Source organism: Mesocricetus auratus, unplaced genomic scaffold, assembly GCF_017639785.1.
Source record: "Mesocricetus auratus isolate SY011 unplaced genomic scaffold, BCM_Maur_2.0 Super-Scaffold_100013, whole genome shotgun sequence".
Classification (NCBI taxonomy): Eukaryota; Metazoa; Chordata; class Mammalia; order Rodentia; family Cricetidae; genus Mesocricetus; species Mesocricetus auratus.
Window position 1 is genome coordinate 46,958,760 of NW_024429196.1, and position 26,723 is coordinate 46,985,482.

The 26,723-nt window shown below is 45.3% G+C and overlaps 1 protein-coding gene across 5 annotated transcripts in view; it reads left to right on the forward strand.

Annotated features, from left to right (window-relative positions):
• The first annotated feature begins 422 nt into the window (after positions 1–422).
• Ripor2 (RHO family interacting cell polarization regulator 2) overlaps positions 423–26,723 on the forward strand; it is a 110,805-nt gene continuing 84,504 nt past the window's right edge. For 4 of the 5 annotated variants that reach the window (XM_040755719.1, XM_040755721.1, XM_040755722.1 and 1 more), the window contains exon 1: positions 423–575. In XM_040755719.1, the coding sequence (XP_040611653.1) occupies positions 515–575 (61 nt within the window). In that variant the 5' untranslated portion in view covers positions 423–514. Of the gene's footprint in view, positions 576–24,481; positions 24,745–26,723 lie in introns of those variants that run through there. The other variant, XM_040755720.1, reaches the window with a different exon arrangement.

The following is a 26,723-nucleotide window of genomic DNA, read 5'->3' on the forward strand; positions in this document are numbered from 1 at the left end:
ACAAATGCAGGCTTTGGTGTACCACACGGCTTGCTTTACTTGCAGATAAATTGTCATTGAAGCAAAGGCAAGATATGAGAAATGTGAGCCCCTCTCTCTCAACACTACTATTGTGTTGGGATTCATAAGCAGGAAAGCTAAGAGCGCACCATCCTCTTTAGAAATATGAAAGTGGGTGCTTTGAAATAGACCTCATCGCACTCATCGCACTCAGCCGGAGTGTTATCTATGTTCGGATCCAACCGGATCTGCACCCCCTTCCACACAAATCTTTCTTCTCGGTGGTGAGAATTACCTCACCTGGAATTCACTCTGCAAAAAGTTTCAGAAGACTTTTCGTATGAATGAAGCTGCTTTCTTCAAGACAGATGCGGAAGCTGCCCTCCCCAGGGTTGGGCAACCCTCAGAGGTGGGGGTGGAGGGCAATTGCCTCCCAAGCAGTGTGGCTTCACAGAGCTGGTGGCTGCTGGTGTACCCTAGGTTTTGAGTGCCTCTAGCTCCCCGTCCTTCCACAATGCAGTTCCTGGACCCTGAGGAGCCCCTGGAGGATGAAGAGGATGACATTTTTGGTGAAGGTAAACACTTCTCACTGGCAGAGGCCAGGTTGCTAGGCTTTGATTTGACAATATGGGAAACTTTGGAGTTCTTTGAGATGGTGAAGGCGAAGTAGTCCAAGTGAGATGGTTAAAAGGGGCACAAGGCAGGGAAAGGGGGCATTGCTACTGAGTGATTCTCCAATGATTTCATTTTTAAAGGATTACAACTAAATATTTATCTGTTTTATCTGCATTGCTGTTTTGGCTGATGTATATCTTTGTGAGAGTGTTACACCTCCTGGAACTGGAGCTACAGACAGGTGTAAAGTGCCATATAGGTGCTGGGAATTGAACCCGGGTCCTCTGGAAGAACAGTCAATGCTCTCTTAACCACTGGGCCATCTCTCGAGCCTTTAGGGTTACAACTAAATAAGGATTTGCCTTAGGCCAGAAAATAGAACTAAGTTTTTACTTTGTCCCCCATCTGTGTTCTCTTGTGTGACATCCAAAGGGAAGCCTGCCACAGTGCTTTGTGCATGCCGGCCCTGGGGCTGGAACTGAATGATGGGGGCAGGGGGGTGTCTGCCTTCCCCACCTCCCGTCTCCTGCCCTCCTTCTATTTGGCTATCCCTCTGTCCTCCTTTTGTTGCACTTGTTACTCAGCTCTCCAGCCCTCTTTTTGTTTGGGGGGATGCTGAATCCTGCAGGTTCCTGCAGCCACTGGCATTGCTTAACACTCCATCTCAGTCCGCAGCCCTGCCTTTAACTGAGCAGTCAGGCTTAGCGTTCTGAATGGGTGAGTTGCCTACACATGTCTCATTCTAATGCTGCAATCAATGAGAGGGGCCACAGGCAAAAATCTTTCTAGAATTTGGAATTGCCTAAATGGATGGGAATTGCGACAAAAGGACCTCAGAAATTCAATTATTTTTCATAAACTACCACGTCTTGTAATTTTTTAACTGTCTCTCAAGTAGTATCCTTTTTAAGACACAGTGAGGGGTGTGTCCTGTCTTATAAGTATTACAGGTTCATCCAAGTAACACTAAAGTGTGTGCATAGAAGCCCTATGCTCCAGATGTCTAGAGTGTGCTTGCTATCTACATTTATTTTGTTTTAGCCACAGAATTTAAATTCAGAGTCTATGAGGCAGGTGTGGGGACACATACTTGTAACCCCAGCACTGGGAAGCGGAGGAAGGAGAATCAGGAGTCAAGGGTATCCTCAGCTACATAATGCGTTTGAAGCTAGCCTGACTTACATGAGACATTGTCTCAAAAGAAAATTTAAACAATGTAGTATAATAATACCATAGGTCAGGCATGTTGGTACACACTTCTAATCTTAGCATGTGGAAGGCAGAGGGGAGAGGATGAGGTGTTCAAAGCCAGCATGGGCTACACAATGCAACCTTGTTAGAAAAAAAAATAAAACAAAAATAAAATCTGATCATGGTGTAGGTTTTTAATCACAGTTTGTATTGGTGAGAGGGATGCCCACTGAGCTTTGTTGTTGGTGACCAAGGTCCCCATCTGCTGCTTCGCTTGACTGACAGGCACTAAGAGCTTCAGTTGCTTTTAAGTGTGGCCCTTCTCTGTTTGGTGGTTATGTACTTAGACACGTGGTTAACAGTTGCAACCAGAAAGATTCACCTAGATTGGATAACTTGGTAGTTTTCCAGTCACTTTCCCTTCCAGGGATGACATTCTAAAATGTCACCAATCAATCCCCATTTTCCCATCCAAAGGGATTTTTCTCTTTTTGTGTCTAGCTGTGGTGCTGAACAGCACCCTCTACAGGCTAGTGCACAACACTAGATCACACGTGACCCCTTCCTGGAAGGAAGGTGGTTAGCAAGACCTTCACAAAGCTGGGCTCCAAGAACTTACAGATCCTTCTCCTGAGTACTCACAGCTGTCAAGGTCATTTAAAATGTTTGTTATTATGTGTATCGGTTGTTGGCCTGATGTCTGTAGAGGCCAGAAGAGGGCATTGGATTTCTCTGGAACTGGAGTTATAGACAGCTGTAAGCTGTCGTTAGGTGCTGGGAATTAAATTCAAGTCCTCTAGAAGAGCAACCAGTGCTCTTAACCACTGATCCCCTCAACGTCATTATTTTAACCTCATTACTGGGAGTCATAACATGTTTAGACTTGATTCTAGTTCTGCCTCGCACCGCCTGTGCAATGTAACTTGTGTCTCCTCAATGGCAACATGAAGCTGTAGCATCCATTTGGTTATACAGATTAGCTTCATTGTGGGGTCATAGCTATTTGTATTGTTCTTCAGTAGATCATGTTTTTTAACCTACTCCCTAGAGACTAGAGGGAATCCTACGAGAATACCAATCACCACGCTTTCATTGGTTTTCAGAGTCACGGCTCACTGCTAGTTGGTATGGAAGCTGGTCCATCTTATGTCTCACTTTAAGACGTGCTGTGCAGGCACTGCCTAGGTTTTGCCCATTAATCTGCTTTGCGACCTCAAACAGATTGTTTAACCCCTTTGTTCTCCAGTTTACTCACTTGGGAAATGGAGCACAAACCTCCTAGGACTGTGTGCAGATTAAATGCTATTCCAGGGAAGAACTTAAAATAGCAGTCAGTGAACAATAATGTAATTACTGCTGAGTTTACAAACACACACTCATGTAATAGAATGGGGATTTTGTCGTCCCCTGTCATATATAGGTGGGAATATGGGAAGGTCATTTATCTTCTTTGATCCTCATTCTGTATTGAAAACACGAGTTATACAGTCTCTTGAGAACTCAGTTTTGTTTTGTTTCTATTCTGTTATTAAATTATTTTACCTAGGATTCAAAATAATGTGTTTCATTCACACACACACACACACACACATATGTATATATATATATATATATGTATATATATATATATCATTGTACTGTGCTCATATTTTCCCTTCACCCTTTTCATCCCCCACTTGGACTGTCTTGCTGAGATCTCATCTCAGATTTCCACCTAACCTCTGCATCATGACATTTTTACCTGGAGTGCATGCCCAGTCCAGGTCTCCCTGGGCTTTTTTCTCCCTAACCTGCCCAAGAGAGCAGAGTACTCCTCACACAGAGTCCCTTCCAACACACAGGAGGTAACCACTCAGGAAGCTTGTTGTTAGGGCAACCGTGTTTCTTTACAGCTGACACATTTTCCTATGGAAACATTGCCCCCCTAAAGAAATACAGGTCTGCAGGTTTTGTACAGCTGCAGAGAGATCTGGAAAGGGGAAAAAGAAAGCAAGCAAGCCTTGCAAGGTGTTTGCTCGCCGACTCCCTGAGATCCTGTTTGTTCTCTGTGGTTAGAGAAAATGTTAAGGTTCACAGAACTAAGAAGCAGTGGTGGGCCACCACTCTGTTGTTATTGTGCAAGAAGCAGAGAGAGAGAGAGAGAGAGAGAGAGAGAGAGAGAGAGAGAGAGAGAGAGAGAGAGAGAGAGAGAGACTGTTCACCCACACGTAACACTCAACAGAGAGTGAACATTTTCTCTGTGTGTGTGTGTGTGTGTCTCCCCCTCTCTTTCTCTCTCCTCCCTCCTTCCCTCCCTCCCCACCCCCACCACACAGCGCCTTAAATGTGCTTTCTAGACACCCACATTATTGTGTCATTAGAAGGCAGTAACTACAGATGTTTTCTTTCTTGGAAAAGTGGGTGATTTGATTATTAAGGTATTGAAAAGCCAATAATTGGCACTAGTGGCCGTTTTCTTTTTATTGTTTCATGCTTATCAAATTAAAGGGCATTCATCCGTGTTATTGCCAGGCGGTCTTGACAGCCGGCTGGTGAACACTGGCGGACACCTCTTCATGGATTATCTTGGTAATGATAACTGTAACAACTATGACCATGGCAACTATCGATGAAGAAGGCCCCGCCCAGCTAGGGAGAAGAGAACCACAATCTATCATGTGTGGGAAGAATCAGTTCTCAGGTGGTGGTCAGCCAGCCTGTTAGCATGAAAATTACACCTTAGCTTTTGTAGAAGCTCCAGCCTTGCTGCTTCCGTGTTCAGAACTGCTCAGTGACTGCAATCCAGTGCGCTTATTAGAAAAGTAAAACACCATGAGTTCACAGTGTGTGTGAAAAGTGTGGCTCAAGTCTTATATTCACATAGCTTATTAGGATCTCACTTTAAGGCCACATCCAACTGCAAAAGTTTTGCCAGTTCTTCCTGTTCCCGGAGCTGGGGGAGCATAGGATAGCAGGGATGCACCTCTCCCATCCTAGAGGAACTTGCTTCAGTCTCCTCAAGGAAGGCTTCTAGATGAGATGAACTGGCTACCTGTAGCACTTAAGACTTAAGACTAGAAGATGCCTGGAACAAAGTCACCCACTTTTGAACAAAATGTCTCACCTTTCTCCCCACAAAAGTCAGTCTGAATTCTTTCCCTTCCAGTGGGAAGTTCACCTCAGAGCAAAAGGATCTCAAAATGTGTCAACAAAAGAATTATAATTAGGAGACAGACCTGAGGTTTGCCTCTCCATGTAGACTCATTATACAACTAAGATGTTTTTTAAAACAGGTAAAAACTACACAATGTGTTGTAATCTAGTGTGTTTTGATATTATGTTGTGCATTACATTTATCCCTTCCAAAATTAAAAGATGACAGGAAGAAGTGGAGGGAAGGGAGGAAGGGAGGGAAGGAGGAAGGAAGGAAGGAAGGAAGGAAGGAAGGAAGGAAGGAAGGAGGGAAGGAAGAAAAGAGAAGGAGATTAAACTAAGGTTATGTATAAAAGCAATAAATGTAAGAAGTTCAGGCAATTTGAGTTAGAACTTTACAGAAAAAGCAAAGGAAATACAACATAAACATAAGTCTTGGCAGAAAGTGTTGGGGTTCTATGATTATTCTACATTCCATATAATATAGAACACACAATAATTGTTATTTAACTATATTTAGTCTTTCTAAAAAATATCTGGGGTTCTCAAGTGGACCCACATGGAATTGGAAAGCTGGCAGGAAGAGGCTGTCCTGGTTTAACAGAGTGAGAAGAATTGGTTACTCTCTGCTTTTACCATTTGCCAAGACTGTTTGGATCCGTTTCCAGCCTTGGTTCCTGGATAAACAGTTTGGATGGAAATCATTCGCCCTGCTCTCTCACAGGGTCCAGAGCAGACACAGACCTCCCCACAGTAATTCATGCCTGTGTGACCTCGGCCTTGGATTACTGAACATTCTCTTCCCATAGATGTCTAGGAAGCTTTCTTTGGCTGGTGCCAACAAGATGGTGTCATTTCAGGGGCACAAACCAAAATAGCACATTGAACTAAAGCTATGCAGCCCAGCTCAGCCACCAGTCCACCCCTCTGATTTATGGCCTCCAGTGACCTCACAGTAACCTATTTAGATTCACTGAAGCTAAAAGGGGGCTTGATAGTGCAGGTCAGGCATGCCAAATGTTTATTTTAATATTTCGTGACAGCCAGAAAAGCCTGAACATTTTAGGAAAACTGGAATATATACTTGGGCAGAGCTTGTCTTGGAAACTGAACTTCTGTGCATGTCTAGAAAAAGAGAGCAAAGAAGGGGAAAGGAAGGGAGGGAGGGAGGGAGGGAGGGTGGAAGGAAGGAAGGAAGGAAGGAAGGAGAAATGTTGTAGTCATTATGACCAAAATGTCTAAATATATTGTGAGTCTAGTCCTCCTTCCTCTTTAAGAAAAGCCATTTACTCAAAGCCACATATTTATTAAATAATGTGATTTCTTGAATTAACTATGCCTAGTATGTTTGAAACCATAAAACACAAAGCTGTCTTTTAAGAAAACATTGCTATCCTGAGTGTCTGCCTTCCTGTGCTCATCAGTAAATGGCTCCCAGAGGAAGCACCTTTTGCAGACACAGAGCTGCAGAAAGTACATTGCATACAGAAAGTCTAATGCCCCTGCTGTTCATACAGAAAGTCTATTGCCACTGCTGTTTGTGTGGAGAGTCTATTGCCACTGCTCTTCATATGGAGAGTTTAATACCATTTCTGTTCTTAGATTGTGGAATTTTTAGCACGCAGGCTTAAAATTCAGACAAGGCAGCAGTAAGTTGTTCCATGTGTGAATGATGATAATACTGATGCCAGTGGTAATGACAATGATTTTGATGACAGTGATAGTGACGGTGAGGATAATGGTGGTGATGATGATGATGGTGGCTGTTGTGATCGTGATGGTGGCAGTGGTGATCATGATGGTATTGGAGTCATGACATTGGTGCTGGTGATAGTGGTGGTAATGATGTTGGTGGTGATTACAGTGATAAGGATGTGGAAAGTTGTAGTAGTCTTAGTGAAAATGGCAGTGATGATAATACTGGTAGTGGTAATCATAATAATAATGATGGTGGTGGTGACAGGGAAATGTTAGGGGAATAATGATGGTGTTGGTAGTGTTGATAGTGGTAACCAGGGTGATGAAAGTGGTAGACAGGATGCTGGTTGTAGTGATGATTATATTGGGGGTGGTGATGGTTGTTGTAGTAATTGTGATGGTGTGGTAGTGGTAATGATCATGGTGGTCATGGTAATGATGATAATGGTGATGGTGACAATGATGGTGGTGGTAGCAATAGTGGTGGTAGCCATGACGTTGATGGTATTGGTGGTGGAGGTATTGATGACGGTGGCGGCAGTGATAGTAGTAATGATGATGGCAGCGGTGGTAATAATGATTGTGAGGGTGATTTTCCATGCAAAGAAATTGCCAGAGTTAAAGGAAGGAAGGAACGTGTGGAATAACTGAAAACCATTAAGGACTTCCTACCTAGAAGCTGCTCATTATTATCTCTGTGATATTCTTAGCTATCCCAGCCTACCAGGTCTGTTCTCCTCTTCCACTCCTGGCCTTTGTCACAAACCAGCAAGAGCTGGCTTGATGAAAGACTTGGACTGATTAGAGCAGAACTGTTGAGACCACTCCCTTCACAAGTTTCCTGGGAATGTAGAGCGCCCTCTGGCTCAAAAGCTGCAAGCCTGACTGCCATCCGGTCTCCACCTGGTGGCTAACGAAGGGTTCAGAATAACCCAATGCTCAGCACAGAATATGTTTGTGATCTCCTCTCTATGTTCTTTTGCTTTCATTGATCTGCTCTCCCTTTGAAATTGCTGTCATTGTCATAAGCAATACACACCATGACAACACTGCTGTAGAGAGGGTCTTACTTCCTTCAGAAATGCCAGCAGCAAGGAATCCAATCTTTAACAGTATTTTTTAAGAGTATTTGCACCTATTTCCTTGCTAAATATTATCTTGGGGTAAACAGATAAACACCACAGTGACTGCCTCTCCCCTCACCACTCACCACAGTGCTTTTTCAAAAGTAATTTGAGGAAAGCTAAACTTTCTGTATTTGTTAAAACATCTCTGATATAAAGTTAATGCACATTGATAACCTATGTATATAATGTTGCAGATTTTTAAAATAGCAATTAAGATTGTCAGTGAAGCCTCTATAACAGTGGTCCTCCACCTTCCTAGTGTCATGACTCTTTAATACAGTACCTCATGTTGTGGTGACCCCCAACCATAAAAGTATTTTCATTGTTACTTCATAATTGTAAATTTTGCTACTGTTGTGAATAGTAATGTAAATATCTGTGCTTTCCAATGGTCTTAGGCAACCTCTGTGAAAGGGTTATTCAACCCCCAAAGGGGTCACAACCCACAGGTTAAGAACCACTGCTCTACAGTGTTCCTTCTGGGTTTTGTTTTTACTTCCACTAACTTCCGAAAGGGTTTCACTATTAAGAGCTCCGGGAGGGAACTTTGACTATCTGAATTCATGTACTTATGTGTAAATATGTTCAGGATGACCAACATTGGCTTGCTTAGGGATACTGCTACATGAGGAGATAGAGCAGGTGGATAGAACCTAGTACTCATTCTCTAGATTAGAGCTAACTGACAAAGATTTTCTAAGCATCACCAGCAAGTTCTGACCGGGACACAGGTCAGCAAGGTTGGAAATGGCACCCGCTACAGCAAGATAGACCCTAACTGGATCAATGCAGTTCTTCCGTCTACCTGCAAAGACAGCTAGCTGATGGCAGGCCATGAGCCTCATTGTCTTTGTGTGAAAAGACAGTGAACTGCAATGTACCAGACAGAAAAGGGTCCATGAGGTGTGGGAGATGGCTCTGGTGCTCACCATGCACGCACCACAATCTGAGTCTTAATCCCCAGAACTCATGTAAAAAGCCCAGGTGCAGTGATACGTGCTTAGAATCCCACCCAACACTAGGGAGGCAGAGACAGGGATGGGAGGAGAGTGGGGGGGGGGATCCTCAAGGTTCACTGTGTTATTTTCTCATTTCTAACCTCTTCATCCACAAAGCCTAAAATAGTTACAAACTTTCTCTGTAGAGGTCCTGGTCTATGTAGCCACGAACTTCCAAGACCCTTTTTATACTTATTATTTATGTGTATGTGCCTGGATGTCTATATATGCACTGTGAGTGCAGGTGCCCTCAGAGGCCAGAGGTGCTGGATTTCCTGGAGCTGGAGTTACAGATGGTTGGGAGCTACCTGAAATAGGTTCTGAGAACTGAACCCAGGTCCTCTGCAAGAGCTGCAAGCCCTCCTAACTGCTGAGCTGTCCCTCCAGCCCCTTCCAAGTCATTTGCCTCTTTTGATCACTGAGAGCTTCTTAAGTACCCTTTTCTATAGTCCCGGTTTCACATCTGTGTCTTCTCTCTGTGAAATTCCCACATGAAGGGGGTTTATCCCCTGGGATTAATTTGATAATCTTTTTAGAGGGAAAATGTGTCATCATATTGTGTTGCTTGTTAATACCACTTGAAAAAAAAATGCTTTTAAAAATGAGTGCTTCAATGCAGACTGTCCCAGGTGGGGGAGGGGAGAAAAGCCAAAGAGAAGGAACCCAGGAGGAGCGGGGCTCTATTTTCCCAGCTATCAAGTCATTGAGAGAAGATATCACAAATGAGGGGCTCAGAGTTTTTCCTGATTATTCCTCTGCAGAGAATTCTCTCCCCTTGACACTGGCTTCACAGGTCCCTAGGACCCACTTGTAATGAATGGCTGATGTGTAGGCACAACTCCAAGCTGTCTTCTTCTACACTTTCCCCACACTGAGATGCCCCAGTTTACCAAGGAGAGGTGGTGCTGGATCTTAAGCAACATCTTCCAAAGAAACTGGACTGAAGCCACAACATCTTTCTGTTAGAGGGTTGCATGAGTTTGCGCTGTCTTAATCATCCTCACACAGTGCTGGTGCTCTCCCACAGTCCCCAGTCTGTGAGGTAGATGAGTGTGTGTTTGCTCATATGCATGTTAATTGGAGAATGAGGAAGCCTTTACAAAATAGACATGACAAGAGAAAGCTAAAAGCACTCTCTCTCTCTCTCTCTCTCTCTCTCTCTCTCTCACACACACACACACACACACACACACACACGCGCGCGCACACACACACAGTGAGAGCTACGGGCTTCCTGTTGCTAAGCACTGGAAGAAGCAAGAATGTTTAGTTCTATTAAACATCTTTGGGCAGTTCTCACAGGCTACAGGGGAAGAAAACCTCTCTACTAAAAGACAGGAAACTCTCTTGTGCACCGTTGGTGAGAATCCAAATTGACAGGAGTGTACAGTGGAACTGCAGCTGTAGACGGCAGAATAACAGCTCTTGAAAGCATTCGAAACATAGTCACCATGTGATCCAGGTAGCCCACCTCTGGGTATTACAGCCAGTGGAATTGAAAGCAAGGTCTTGAGATGCTTGTGCATTTGTACTCATAACTGCAGCTAGACCTTTCTCTCCCACCCACTAGTTCCCAAATAACCACTCTGCAGCTTAATATGAATTATAATTGTTTGGCCAATGGCTCATGCACATTACTAACTAGCTCTCATATTTAAATTAACCTATTTCTATTAATCTATGTATTGCCACGTGGCTGTGGCTTACCGGTAATGCTCTGGCATCTTACTCCTCCGGAAGCTATGGCATCCTCCTGACTCTGACTTCTTCTCTCTGTTATCTCTGTTTGGATTTCCTGCCTGGCTCTATTCTGCCTGGTTATTGGCCAAAAAATTGTAATTAATATTAAGTCTCAGAGTGCTTATTCTGGAACTGGTAGGTGGGAGGGAAACATACAGCTACATACAGCTCCCAACGCTATTCACAATGCCCAAAAAGTGCAAGCAGCTCAAGTATCCATTGAGAGAGAATGGAGATACAAGGTGTAGTGTGTGCAGACAATGGAATTAGCCAGACTTCAAAAGGAATGAAGCCCCGATACAGGCCCCAATGTGCATAAATTCTGCAAACATTATATTATAGAGAGTAAACCAATGCCTACAAAGGTAAAAACTGTTTGATTCCACTTAGATGATAATTTACAGTCATCAAATCTAGTGAACAATAATCCCATAGTTTCAGGGCTGGTGGAGGAGATAAAATGTGAATTATTGTTTAAAGGACATACAGTTTGGGTTTTGTAAAGCAAAAGAGCTCTGGATTTTGGTTGCAGAGCACTGAAAACAAACTTACTGAACTATGCATTAAAAATTGTTACAATAGTAATTTTTTAAATTTAAATTATGTGTATGGGTAGGTGCACCTGAGTGTGTATGCCAGAGGAAGTTAGTGAAGGGTGTCAGTTCCTCTGGAGCTGGAGGTACAGGCAGTTGTAAGCTGCCCAGAATGTCTTTTGGCACCCCAACTCTAGTCTTCTGAAAGAGCAACAAGTGGTCTTCACTGCTGAACTGAGATGCTCAATGTTATTCAAGTTTTACCACAATTATTTATATATGCAGATATAGACATATTTATATATACATGTCAGTATTTGAAAAATTACTTCAGAATGTATACACCACCAGATAAGGAATCCCTGAAGCCTGTGCAGCCTTTCTCTTGAACCCTATAAATCTAACATAAAAGAACCAAACTTCCACAGAAGACAGATTTGATTCCAGGGAACTGACACTGATCAAGGTGGACTCTATCAGACACAATTTTAGAACGACTAGTCCTTCCTAGTGTTACTGGGGTGCTTAGGGTCAAAGTCTTGGGTTTGGCAGCCCCACCAAGTGAGTCATGGCCACCAGTCCCTAATACACCAATTATAACACCAGTAAGAGCACAAGCAGAGAAAGGATATTTATTCGATGGAGCTACACTGGGGGGAGGAGCAAACAGGTTGAGCAACACTCAAGTCTGTCTTCAGGGGTACAGACGTGAAGTTTGGGGTTAAATAGAAGGCAAGATATATACACAGTCCTCGTCAAGACGTGGTCCTGCCTGTCACTGACCCATCTTGTCTCAAGTCCTGTCTGTCTTGTGAGGTCCCTTAGTAAATTCATGAAACTGTGTAGAGCCTCTTCCTGGGAGGCAAGTTCCTCCTGCAGCTGACACCACGCCTTCATCCTTTCCCTTCCCCCCAGCACGGGATTCCTGGGATCCATCTTTTCAACAGTCTCATGGCTGAAAGGAGGGACACAAGTGTTTCTCTTTAGAATAACTTTCTCTTTACAGGGCTATTACACTAAGAGCGTATGCAGGCTTTAGATAATGGGATTCTTTCTATGAATTCCTACCTAATTGGGAATGGTTCTTAGGAACTCTGCATAAATGTCTTGTGATTAGCCCTCACTGAGGCTCCTGAGAGGAATGACACCCTTGGCAGATGTGGTCTCCTGAAGAACTTATAAACTTCAGGACATAATGTATTTTTCCACCATTAAAAGACTGTCTTTTGGAAGTCTGCCATCTGCTGGGTTCAGTTCTGTTCTGGTTCCTGGGATACTGCGGTGCTATAATAAGGTCCCAGGCCTGGTGTTACAGAGGAGGATGCAGACAGGAAAAAATGCAGAAAGGCCCTGTGTCGGGGGAAGAGAAGTGTTGTTGACAAATGATGTGCAGGATGGGAAGGATCAAGCATGGTGGCCCAGGAGGGATTTGCTGACAAGTGCCAGAAGCTTGAAGGAAGTCTGAGTCTGGCCCTGAGGGTGTCTAAAGGGAGAGTGTTCCAGGAATAGCAAAGAGGCCATTGTGTCTGCAGCACAGTGGGAACAAGGCAGAGAGCAGCAATGAGGTCCAAGAACTTGAGGCTTGAGGAATGCCACCACTTGCAGAGCCCCGTGGGATATTGTGAAGACTTTGTGTGAGACGGGTAGCACTAACCAGTGCTCAGCTGTGTGATGTTATCTGATTTACCTTCTAGAAGGCACATTCTGACCATTCCCTTGGCCATAAAGAAGAGGGGCTCAGCATATAACTTAACATTCAGGAAGTCCTGAATTTGATAAACTTGGCATGGTAGTTTATGTCTTTAATTCCAATAATCAGGTGATGGAGGCAGGGGGATCAGAAGTCCAAGGTCATCCTTGGGAACATAATGAGTTCCAGGTCAGCCTGGGACTTGGGACATACAAGGCTCTGTGTGTGTAAGAAAGAAAGAAAGAAAGAAAGAAAGAAAGAAAGAAAGAAAGAAAGAAAGAAAGAAAGAAAGAAAGAAAGAAAGAAGACAAGCAACCAGTTGAGACACCATTGGAATAGTCCAGATGACAGCTAATGGAAATTCTACCGGACTCTACAGCAATTGAGTCAGGGGCATGCATAGTGAAGGAGTAGACAGGAATAAGTCTGAGTTTGGCTTGAGCACTTTGAAGGACAGTGCTGCTCTTTGTTTCTTGAGATAATGGTGGCTACTGGAAGAACTTGTGTGGGCTGAAGAAGCCAGCATGGACTGACGAGAACATTTCTTCAACTGGGAATCAGGAGTCATGTGCAGATAGTCAAGCTTATAGAAATTGTGGATGGCTTCACTGAGTCCTCTAAGAACTCAAGAATTTCTGCTGAGATGTTGACTAGAAAGCAGCATAAATATACATAAAAATTATCCATAGACATATCTCTAGTTTCTGGGAATTGAGGCTATAAAAATCTCTATAGACCATTCCAGAAGACCAGCAGTTCAGCAATGCAGGGAGGGTCAGAGAAAGGTGAGGGAGAAAGGGCTAGAATGCAGGTTCTTGGAGGTGAACATGGGCGGGTGAGAGTTTTGTATCTCCGGGAGCTGTGTCACATGTGTGCTAACTGCAGAACTGTGTGTACACACAGCCTCTGGACACACTCTCAGTCATTGGCACTCCACACACCCAGTTCTAATGCTTGCCCTTCATGCCCTTCAGGTCCGAGCCTGTACATCACAGCCTCGCAGCTGGAGGAGATCTCTGGGGATTGATTTATTCCCCCTCAAAGAAGGAAGCAGAGGGATCTCTCCATTCCTGAATGCCCCCTTTTTTCTTCCCCAAGGAGATACAGAATTATCCCACAGTGACATGTCCATTTAAGTCAAGAACCAGCAACAAGCTTATTCACACTGTGTCAGCTCAAATCCCACAACTGTTTTCAATCGCTCCTCTGCTCTAATCTTTCTGTGTGACAGTCCTTTGCAGACGGGCTTTCTATTGGAGAACACACTTTTCCAGTGCTGAGGACCAAGCTCAGGACCTTGATGAGGATGCTAGGCAAGTGCTTTGTCACTAAGCTGCATCCCCCTCTCTCTTTGTAGCCTCAAAAAAGATTAAAAGAACATTTTACCATATCAGGAACTCTCCCAAATGCTAAAATAGACAGTCCAGTATTTTTCCATCGCCAAACACTTGAACTGAATAATATATCTCCTGCTGGACAAGAGGCCAGTGCATTCTGGTTAGGGAAGAGGCCCATATGTCTACAGATCTGAACCCCCAGGACACAAGGCCTTCAGCTGTGGAAGTTGAATTCCTCTGTAAATTCGGCATCCAAGGCTGAGACATGAACTATTTAGAACCTGCTCAGGATGACCCTTATTCTGGCTTAGCATCGTCTGTGTGCGGGAAGCAGACGAGAGCAGGTGTTCACATTTATCTTTCTCAAGTAGCCTCTTGAGGCTCTTTGGCCCACGAAAGAAGAGACTGAACTAAAGCTTTCCACCCCCAGATTCAGCCCTGCCAAAAGACAGCTGTTTGGGCCTCTCCCTGCTGCTTAATGAAAACATAGCTGAGATTCAGGAAGAGATGCTTGCTACGAGTTGCTGGCAGAAGCCACTTTCTTTGGAGATTTGCTTAAACCAATGTCCTTGCATTTATTACCATTGCTGTGAAATTTGCAGCTCTAACAGCTCTAGCATGAATGACCTATTTTGAACGTGACAGCCATTGCACTTCAGCTGGTGAATAATTTATGAGCTGTAAGACCGCTGTCATCGCTCTGATATCACAGCACTCTCCTTTGCCTGGCTAATTATGGAGGGCAACGATGCTCTGTCCTGTTGTCACAGCTCCTATGAGAAGCCACCAGGGACTGGTGTGTGAGCAATGAAGGGAAGAGGGGAACTGGGCCAGGACCTCCTCACTCTCACTGCTACCAAAGAAGGCTCCGAGGGGGTTAGATTTCCACTCAAACCTCTGCCAATTGAACTGGTGCAGAGCCCATGGGATGGATCTGATATCCAGCATCCTGATTTTTGCATCAAATGTATGTTAGCTGGGAGAGGTGTGGGCTGTCAAAGGGTCTTAGGAAGGAAAGAGATGTTAGATCCGGGAGCTATTTGGGATGCCTAAGGGTTCCAAGCCTCCAGGACAACAGCTGGACTCAGAGCTGAGGGCTGGAAGAGAGAAGCAGTGAGTTGCAGGTTCCCTTCTCAGAGAATGGAGAGAATGGAGGCATAGTGGGAGCTTCCCATTGGGCACCCCTGTCCTAAGGCATCTTGAGAACTCCTAGCTTTCTCCAGCTGTGCCTGAGTAGTAACAACTCACTTAACCTCCATGAGACCAAATGGACATCACACTTCTGAATAAGATCCACAAAGTCCGTGAGGATTAACCACCGGTGGTAGGGTTCTGAGCATTAGGTTCCTGTCCTTATCATTCCTCTGCAGTTAAAGGGCTCAAGTTCATGAATTAGAAAGGACTTGGGCTTTGGAGAGATCTCTGCCAAACTGGGGGTGGGGAAAGGAAAGAGAACTAAACAGATTACAAGGAACAGCCCTGACCTGAAGTGGAAAGGAAAATAAAAGTCCACCTACAGCAAAGAGGACGTCTGAGTAAGAAATATTTAAAATAGAAATGATTAGAGAAGAGATTTTACAAAGTTCTCTTTTTAAAGTAACAAATATGTATTCTTTTTTTTTTAAATTGATCTCAGCCACTCAGAGAAGGTCATTCAGCAATCATTTCGGCCCTTAATCTCCTGGAGCCAGCAGTACCCTGCAGAGGCTTGAGGGACTGGATTAACTGGTTATTCTTCCTACTACATCTATTAACCCACAGAATTGGAGGGGGGGCACTGAGTATCAGTTTAGACTAAATGCATGGCTGATAGGCAAATCCCATCGTTTCTGTTTCTTTCTTAGCTTTCTATCTTATCTATGTCTTATCTGTCTGTTCCATTGTCCTCTGCAATCTCTTTAAACCCACCCCAGGCGATGTGCTCAGCCTCACTCTGAGCTCCACCAACCTAGGCTGTTCTGTACTAGTGTAACTCAGACTCACGTGTTTGCAATGGCTGTGGACAAATGGCGTCTCATTGGCCACTTAGACTTAAGGGACTCAGACTCTGTGGGTAGACTGGGTAGGCTGGCTACAGCACATACCTGTCTCTGCCTCCTCAGCACTGGGATTACAATTGTGTACCACCACTTCGAGCTTCTTTTACATGGGTTCCTGGGACTGAACTCTGATCCTCATGCTTTTGGAACAATGGTGTGTGCCAGCTGAGCCATCTAACCAGCCCAGTAGATAATTCTCAGTGAGTATCCACCAGGAAAACTAAACTTTGGAGTAATCAGAAATTGTGTTTGCAAAGAAACTGAATCACAGAGGTAGACAAATCACAAAAGAGGGTACAGGTATAGAAGAACCAGTGACAGCGTTGTGAAACAACAGCTGGGCCAAAGGAGAAGAGGGTCAGTAGGAGCAAGAGGAAGTAGATAGAGGCTGCTCTCTGCAGGGAGGGAGGGAGTCATCCTTTCTAAAGCGACCCAGCCAGCCTTGAAGAAGAGTCTGGAAATTATAGCTTATAGAAGAGTCTGGAATTCATATCTTAAAGGGAACCATTCATGCAGTCCCCACAATGAGCCCCCAAGGCAAAGAGATGAGAGAGAGAGAGAGAGAGAGAGAGAGAGAGAGAGAGAGAGAGAGAGAGAGAGAGAGAGAGAGAGAGAGAGAGAGAATAAGCAGGAAGTGAGAACCTAGACAAACTATAAGCCTGAAATTAACTACATTCACCTGGGAGCACTAAATACATCACCTTGGAGGCCTTTAAGGATATATTTTTTTTACTGTGCTTTTGATAGCTCAATAGAAGGAAGGAACTTTTTATGAAGTAAAAGTTCATTTCCAACCTTAAAAACAAAAGTGCCTACACACATCTGTAGCATTCTGCTTAACTATACCAATAGTTTCCTACTACCTCTAGCTGCACTTTGAAATATTTTCTATCCACTTTGTTGTGTCCTAATACTTTTCAGTTAAATGTGTATTCTTCTCTTTGTGCTTCTTGGTATTCAGAACTGAAAAGAATTGTAAATTTAACATACTGCCAAAATCATTGTCAGTCTCCATTGCTGATTCTTAAAATGAAATCTGAGGATCCTTGAGGTTTACCAAAGCCCTTTCCAGGAGTTCTCCAACAGCTTCAATGTTTGGTTTTGTGTGTGTGTGTGTGTGTGTGTGTGTGTGTGTGTGTGTGTGTGTGTGTGTGTGTACATGAGTATGCATGCATGAAAGCCAAAAGTTAATATCGGCATTCTTCCTCTGTTGCTCTCCTTTATTTTTAAGGCAGGGTCTATCACCTGGAGCTCAGGCCTTCAGATAGACTAGCCAGGCAGCCCGGCCCCATGATCCACCTGTCTCCATCTCCCAAGCAATAGGGTTACAGATGTGTGCTGCCACATCTGGATTTGACACATGTGTTGGGATCCAAGTGCAGTTCCCTGTGTTTACATAACAGGCACTTTACTCGCTGAGCTACCTCCATAGCCCTTGTTTATTTGTTTTAATGTTAAAACATTGTCTTAAAAAGTAGAGATGGGCCGGGCGTTGGTGGCGCACGCCTTTAATCCCAGCACTTGGGAGGCAGAAGCATGCGGATCTCTGTGAGTTCGAGGCCAGCCTGGTCTACAGAGCTAGTTCCAGGACAGTCTCCAAAATAATACAGAGAAACCCTGTCTCAAAAAAAAAACAAAAAAAGAAAAGTAGAGATGGATGGAATATTGGTCAAGATTATATTATTGCAGAAAAAGACCTCAAGGTGCTATGTAATGACCATATATAAGAAATACAAAGTTTCTGAAGAGGAAATTTTTGTACTTGAAGCACATTTTCTTCCCCATCGGCTTTGAACTTCTAGCTGTTTGTTTCTGCACCTGAAGACTTCCAGGCCCTCAGTGCAGAAGTTAGGCCTATAGGGTCGGCTTAGGCTTCAGGTAATTTGTCTGAACTCGTAGGCCTGACTGTTGACCAAGAAAGTTCCCATTGCAAAGGCAGATATGTGTGACAGTGGGAAGGACATGCCTGTGATGTTTACTCCCTTGAGGACCTTATGGGGGCACCAGACACAGATGAAGGATAGGAGGTCTGGCTCCCTGCAGTTCAGTAAGTGGTGAGCACTACACGGGAGCTGCTCAGGCGCAGGCTTGGGAGGCTTTCAGGAGAAGGTGACAGAAGCCAGCAGGCAAGTGCATGCTCACCTGTCTCACAGAGCCAAGTGACTGTCCTTCCTCTAGACACATTACTACAGTGCTTATTATACTATATGGGGCACAAAGTGTGGCTCCCGACATGCAACTTATTGATGGTGAGAAGTGTGCCAACCAACTATCCCAGGAGACAGAGGCATGCATGAGTCTGTGTTCAGGGGACAGAGGACCTATTTAAAAAAAAAAAAAAAAGTCTAGCGTCTTGATGGAGACAGTGCTGGAATGGGGCTTTGTAGGCCACGGGATGGATTTTAAAGATAAACCTCAGTGGTGGGAGGAAGAGTGATGGAATCAGCTAGGAATATCTAGGCAGTGGAATCGGCCTGAGCCAAGGACAGTAGACAAAGGAAACTATGGTGACCTAGCTGTGCTGTCCCTTCCTTCACATGACACACGAGACACACAGGTTGAGATTTGCTAAGTCCCTCCTCAGCAGCACTGAGACAGAACCAAAGTCTCTCAGCTTCAAGTCCAGGATCCTTCTAGGGACTGTCCCCTGCATGTGAGGGTGACGGCGAGGTAAGGACCCAGCTGTAACGGCTTCTGAAAGCACACTTGGGAGCTGAGTGGGCAGGAGGCCTTGCGAGGTAGTTATCGGGCTTCTGCTCCTAATGTGCAGTCTGGCAGACGTGCCAGAGCCTCCACAGGCCATGTGACTGTTCAGAGGGCATGGGGGAGAAGGCAGTCTGGAAACCTTCCTTTGCTGTTGATCTTGGTTTGTTGCGGGATTTTGATTTTGTTTGTTTGCTGGGGGATTGAGATGGGGGGTCTCACTATAGCTCACACTGACCTCAGATTCACCAAATGTATGGCCCAAGCTGGCTTTGAACTCACAGTAATCCTCCCTCCTCAGCCTCTCAAGTGCTGGGATTCAAGTGTGTGCCACCAAGCCCAGTTCTTAGAAACTGCACTTCAAATTCCTTCCCAGAGTAAACCACATGTACTTCATAAGTCAGAAAATTAAAAATGGAGAGGGAAAAATTTGGTCAGGATGGGTAATGAAGAAATGAACAAAATTGCTGTGTGATAAAGAAATTCAAGAGCCTCAGAATCAAAGTAAGGCATGGTGGTACACACCTTTAATTCCATCAGTCAGGAGGCAGAGGCAGGAGGACCTGAGTTCAAGGCCAGCCTGGTCTACAAATTGATTTCCAGGAGAGCCAGGGAAACTCTGTCTCAAAAAAACAAAACAAGACTCAGAAGCAGAGCTGGGGATGTGGCTTGCCTAGCATTCATGAAACTCTGTGTTCAAACGCCAGCACTGCATGATGGCACATGCCTGTAGAGCATTCAGGAGATGGAGGCAGGAGGATCAGAAGTCAGAAGTTCAAGGTCATATTTGGATATATAGGACACACACGTCTAACTTGGACTACTTGGGAGAGAACCTGTCTCAATTTAAAAAACAAAACAAAACCAAACTCTCTAAACCAGCAGCATTTCAAGCTGTGGTATAACCATGCACTAGAGCAGCTGAATGCCTCTAAAGGAAGGTCATATGGTTAGAGAAAGAACTTCAACATGATGAGGTCGTGAACTCACTCTTATGTACATGAAGCATCCTAGTTAGGAAGGAAGACTAGATCTCTGGCATATCTGCTCACCGTTCCAGGATCTGTCAACTAGGCCAAGAGTAGAAGCCAGATGTCACCAGTGTCATTGGCACAAGGTACACAGACACATTAAACACGGAAGATAGGTAGGGCTGAGTCTCCCGAGACTCCTCATGAGCTCCACGTGGCAATGCCAGGCATTCCTCAGGCGCGTGCTGCTCGGTGTAACATAGCTGGAGTTCTAAATTGGGAAGTCAAGTCAGCTGTGCTCTGGATGCTTCTCTTTATTCTCATGAACCGTGTGTGTATCAGACTTGGTCAGGCTCGCCAGGCTGCTTCTGTTAGCTAAACATCAGCTAAAACATGCTCAAGAAGGATAATGACACTGAAAGGGACACTTGTCTGTGATGCTGAAGTTCATACACAGCTTCATGCTGCCAAAAATAAAGCCATTCCCATAGCACCGTAGAACTTCCTCTTTTCTACTGGGCACCTCACTCACTCATCTCTGGACCTCTCACCCCAAGCAAGTCGAGTGGCTGCTGGGCCTTCCCCTGTGCCTGCACCCTGGCTCTGTGCCTGCTACTGAGCTCACCCAACCATTCACTGCTAACAGCTGCCATTTGTATTTAGGAGTACTCTCAATGAAGAATGATATGAGGGGAGGGGTTAAACTTGTGCTTTAAGGAACTTGCTGTCTCTTTTTTTTTTTAAGCCAACAAATTCTTATTTAAGGGATTTTGCATGTCATTCTTTCTCTACCTATTGAGGTCACCCAGACCCTTCAAAGCTGAATTCAATGTTTCAAGACAGATCTTTTCTAAAAGGACTGATGCTTAATCCAGGCATGCTGTCAGCCCACATTTCTTTTTTTTTTTTTTTTGAGCTTCTTTTATTTCCACTTAAGTGCAAAACATATTCATGACTTCAAGGTTCTCCACAAGAGATATTACATATATAAGGAAGACTCCAGTGACAATGCAACGGGATGACAGTATTGATAATAAGATTCCTACTTTGAACATGAGGTCTGGCGTTGAAGACTCACGTCATACTGTAAAGGGATGATGTTTGTTTTGCTTTGTTGTCGTCGTCGTTGTTATTGTTAACAGTGTGATATCATAGGAATGAGTGTGGTCTAGATTCCTTAGTGTTAGGACTAGTGGAGTGTCAGAAACTGAGGGGCAGATCATCTATCCTAAATTGGACTATAAAGCAAATTGCTTCAGGAACCATTCTTATCTGCTGACATGAGGAAATGCAACTATCTCCTACTAGGGAAGTTCTCATAGCGGCCCTGCCTCCATGGATGGAACAGATCTGTGCCTCATTATTTCCTGGGTGAGGTCATAAGAACATTCTTGATGTTTATGATGCTCTGTTCAGTGAATTTTAGAGAATATAAGACTCCTGCTTAGGGAGCAGTACATTGCATCATGAGAGAGTAGCAACAAGGATAAATCCACCACTTCAAGAATGGGGACTCCAGAGATCTCAGCAGGGGTAGGAATGAAGATACCTGCTGGAGAGCTTGGACTGAGTCCTGGGATACCTGGCTTCTGGTGTGTGTTCTTAACTCAGTTGCCCTGTTGGACAAATCTCTTGACTTCTCTAGCACTTGAACAACAGGATCCCTTCAGAAATTTATTCTGTCTGTTTGGACCTGTGCTGCCTGGTCCCAGTTGCCTGCTGTCTGAGGATGGATGGTCTGTGCTAGGACCTATGGGGGCTACAAAACCACCCAAGGATAGATCCCAGTCCAAAGAAGAAAATGGCCTCATGTTCATGTTCCTCCTTCCATCCTGGTTCCCTTCCCAGGGAGCCAGTTCAAGGAAGCACCTTGCTGAACCCATCTCCTTTTTGCTCACCATTTCAGTTCTGCTGCAGGTTGTAGAGTTGAGCATCCCCAAGGTAAAGCTAAAGACAGCATCCTAGGGAACCCCCTCATGCAGTTCTCAGTCCTTTGGCATCTTTTTCCAGAGGACAGGAAACGCAACACCATTTGAAACAATCACTTTACACAGTGCCTGCATGCAATATTATTGAAGGCAGAAGGTTCTAGGCATCTTGAGATCAAACTCTTAGGGAGTTCAGACATGAGAGGACAGGATAGGACAAGAAGCCTAAGGGCTTTTTAACTGAGTGTGAATGAATAGTTGCTGCTACTTGGATGTAGGCAAAGGCTCTTTGGTTGGAGATAGCCAGGTTGACAAGGGAAATAAAATGATGGACGAGTCAGGGACTGCTTCAGAATGCAGGGTTATCCATCTTTCATCTGATAGGTTTGGGACACAATGTGCAAGGCAGAAATGGTCCTTACCCTGTGAGCTCACAGATTAGTGACAGAGACAGGAACCAAGTGAAGCGACAAGGAAAGATCTGTGCTTCGGAAGACAAAAGAGGATGAAAAGGATCACTGGGACAAGGATGTTCTAAAGATGCTAGTGGTCAGTGGAGACCCAGGAAGAGGCTGGGAAGGCTTAAGGAGCTAGAGGGAGGCTGGCATAGCAGACTGTCTGTAAAGGTCAGCTCACCAGCGTCTTGTCAACAGTGGTGTTTTGATTATCTTGCTTATTGCTATGATCAAATACCACAGCTCCATTTGAGGGGATCCTGTCCATCCTGGCAAGAGAATGCTGGTTGGTGTTCAGCTCCCTTTCTCCTTTATATTCGGTCCAGGACCCCAGCCCATGGATGGAAGGGGCTACCCACATTTAAGGCAGGTTTTTCCAATTGAATTAACTTATCTAGAAAATCCTTCACAGGCTTGTCCAAGGGTCTACTGCCTACATTAGATTAGATCCTGCCATCACCAGCAGTGTGAACTTGGGTTTTATTCTGTATTACAAATGAGGAACCAGAGTAGGTTTTGAAACCATAGTGTGGTTGCATTGTTTATAGTTTGAAAGGCCACATTTTCTGTAATGTAGATAGATTGTTGTCTATCACTGCCTAACAGATCATCAACATACAGCTATTTAAAAGAACACACAGCATTAACTCACAGTTTCCACTCATCAAGAACCCAGCCCCAGTCTCGCTGTGTCATCCGAAGGATGGGTACTGCAGGGAATGCCTCCCTTTAGCCCATGTCTAACAGATATCCAAACCCAGTTTTCTTGCATTTGTATCAAAAGTTGATTAAGCTAGGTCATTTTGGACAAGTTATGCTAACTCTCTTTAACCTTATAGCTTGCCCATCTACAAAGTAAGAATCAAAATACTGAAAGATTATAGCCAAGTGGAAACAGCCCATTGCCCAGGGGATACGAAGATCATCATAAACTGTATGTTTCATATTGTAAGGATTGAAGCACTGAGCAGAACACCCTTAAAGAAACATACAGAGAACTTGCCCTCTGTGTTGGATGCTGTGCCATGTGGGTGACATTTGCCTCCTAGGAAGGAATGTCCACATGGGAAGGTGGAATGACGACGATGATGATGATGATATGCTGAGTTGAGAGAAGGGTATCTGGGCAATGCAGCTGAAGGGCAAACTGTCAAAACTCCCCTCAAGTCACCCCCCCGTGGCCTAGGCCAGAGAGATGAGGCCGGTGTTCACCCTTGGGTGATCTCTGTAGTCTTGCTGTATCCTTAGGTGGGGTATGATTTAGATGCTTTGGGTTCCTGGTGCTTCCATTGAGTCCTCTCATGGTCATTGTTGGCCAAGGTTTATACTTCTTGAGTCTAATGTCCTCGCAAAGTGACTAGATCTCCGTTTGGAATGAGATGAATGCATTTGTGGAAGGATTTGATTTTGTGAATTAAAACAACACAATTGTATGAATAAGTCAGTTTGACAGATGAGTAAACTGAGACCTGGTGAGGACTGCCTACTTAAAGGTGGAGGCAGAGTTCACCTTTTCTCTCCCTGTGTCCTTGTAGACGCCTCATCTCATACACTTCGCTCATACACACAAACACATTTTTTTAAATTTGGAGACAGGGCCTCATATCATAACCTAGTAACCCATGATGGCTTGCAAATATATATGTATGTATGTGTGTGTGTGTGTGTGTGTATGTATATATATATATATATATATATATATATATATATATATATATACCCAGCTTCAAAGTCATTTTTATGGAATGTTTTTGTCTGTCAGACCCACCTACACTTTGACAGCTTTATGTATAATTCAAATTTACACAGAAAGGGGGTTTAAAAGACAAACAAAAACCTTGTTTCTCCCCATCATTATGAGATCTCTGTCCAAATGCGCCCTTGAGTGCCTGTACCCAGCGGTCGTCTCCAGCTGGGCTTTCCAGCCTAACTCCTGCCTTGAACCTTGAACTTCACTCCCCAGCACTGCTCAAAGTCCTCCCCTACCTCATCGTTTGTAATGCACTGCCTGCCCTCTTTGAGATCCCCAAAGGGCTGGCTACACAGGTACTCTTGTCTCAGCTGAGTTCTCCTTAATGCTCTGAGTCCACGGGTCTCGCTCAACTCTCCTGTGGCTGAGTCCTCCTAAGCCGCACCACAAGCTAGTGCCCCGGAGCCTGACGTGCAGACGATCAGCTGGAGGCAAACAAGCACCCAAGCGCAGCCTGAAGGAGCCGAGCTGAAGGGACCGTCAAGCAGCTGTCTCCACCCGCCCTCCTCCTCTTCCCTCCCCGCGCGGGTGACGCGCCAGCCCCCGCGTGCGCGCCTCCCCACCTCCCGCTCCGCCGCCGCGCTCGCTCCACGCTCCGCCACCGCGCGTCCGCTGGCCCCGCAACTTCACCCGGCGCCGCAGCAGCTGGAGAGACGCCTGAGCGCTGGGGCCACGACTGTCACCCACCGCCCTTTCCTTGTCGGCTGGAGGAGCGAGCGAGCACCGGCTGTCCGCGGAGCCGAAGGTGCAGGGCAGCGAGGGGCGGCGCGTGGGTGCCGAGGTGGTACATGCCACCCGGCACTAAGCGTCTCCGGACACCAGGAGCGTTCTCTGCAAGTAGGTGCATGCGCCTCTTAACGACATTCCCTACATCTGATTTTGCTTTCACCTCGATGAGGTGGGTGTGTGGAGGTGTCCTGGGCTTGAATGAGCCTGGCATATTAAGAAGATCCCTTGGGTGTCCGGGCGTCCTCGGTCCTAGAGAATCGGGGAGTCCGATGCCGGCAGGAGAAGGGAAGTTGCTATGCGCAGGGAGAGCCAAAGGGTGTCCCGGGCCGGGCCGTGGAGGAACCGGTTGAGAAGGTTAGAGAAGCTTGTGGCTTCCCAGGGCTGAGAGATCACTGTGACCTGAGAGATAGGAGACAGGACCCCGAGAGGGAGAATTCGCGGGTGGGATCGTGGGTGAAACCCCCCAGTTACCGAAAGACGTCTGGGCACCCAACAAAGATGTGTGATCCAGCTGAGAGGCAGGATCTCTATTTCCAAGGGCTTCATGTAACCCCCAGACTGAGCAACTGAGCTTGGCTGGTACCCAGCCACTTCAAATTGGCCACGTGAAGCCGGGCAGAGAGAATGGGAAGAGGGGACAAACCAGAAGAAATGTGCTGCTTTTGATGCTAACCTGTGTTTGGAAAGACTGGGGAACGGGGTCACACCTGAGGGCACTCCAGGCCTAGCAGGTGTCTGTGGCAGATATGGAACATGGCTGAGAAGGCCGGATTTTGTAGCTGCTTCAGCCTATTTATTACCTCATAGCTCCCTCCCACTGGTTCGTGGGCAGCTCCTCAGACCCCTCGCTGTCGAAGGGAGCAGGCGTTGAAATTTGCTAAGCAGAGCCATTCAGGTGTGAGAGTGCCAGGACTGTGGACAGTAAGGGCCCCTGAGTGAGAAAACAAGGCAAGATCTCAGAGAGCTGACTGGTTTTGTGTGGTGGGGGTGGGGCAGGGGAGGATCCACAGCCTAGTCTAGGGACTCTGGTCTAGGGGACACCTAAATGCTGCATGAGTAACTGTGAAGAAATATCAGTACTTTAGCCAGGGAAACAATGTGGTTGTCTTAAAAAATACATCAGCTGTCTTTTCTGCCAGCTCTCCTTGCAAAAATGAGCACCCGCCCATTGTTTCCTGACACAGTCATTTCTTCCTTTTTGATTTTGTTGTTTTTGTTGTTGGTTGACTGGTTTTGTTTGGGGAGAGCTTTGGTTTTGGGTGGTTTTTTTTTTTTTTGGTCAGATTTGCCTAGCTCCTCCTTCCCACCCTCACCCCAGTATTCCTACTAGCCTACTTCTCTTAGAGCTGCTTCTGAGACTCCCATTCATAGAGTTACGCTCCACCAGAGCCTCCTATCTGCTGTTACAGCAGGAGAGGTCAGGACACAACTCCCACAGAGAACCAGCATCCTCAGTCTAGTCTCCAGCGATTAATTGTAAAACAGCCAGTAGCCACCCTCCCTCTCTGGGAACAAATTGCAGGTGCTCGCGCGCGCGTGTGTGTGTGTGTGTGTGTGTGTGTGTGTGTGTGTGTGTGTGTGTGTGTGTACTTGGGGTGACAGTAGCTTGAGGGAAGGACCTCCCCCTGCTCTGTCTGCAGCTCCATCCAGCCTTCAACATCAGGATTCCTAGCTTCGGAGGTCCCGTTGGTAGAGATACAGCCTCAGGGTGGCTTTTGCCCTGGAAGTTAATACATTTATTTGCCCGTCCAAAAGTTGACTGTACCCAACCATCTGAAAAGGAACACTGGAGAATCTGTTTAGTCAAAACATTTCGCATGTGTTGCTTTTCCAAAAGCCCCCTGAGGGGTGTTGTTGCTCTCTTCCTCTGGCACTCTGATGTGAGATGTTTTTGCTATGAATAGTTTGTCCTCAGTGTAAATATAAAGAAATGCCCAACTAGAGAAAGAAAAAACTGTAAGTGTGGCCAGAGGACCTGCCTGGCAACCTGACTACCCAAACACAGGTTCCATAAATGGCTCCCTTCCTTTTGTTAATTACAACATAGAGTTATTTCCAACAGAGAAGGGACCTGTGCCCTGTCAGGG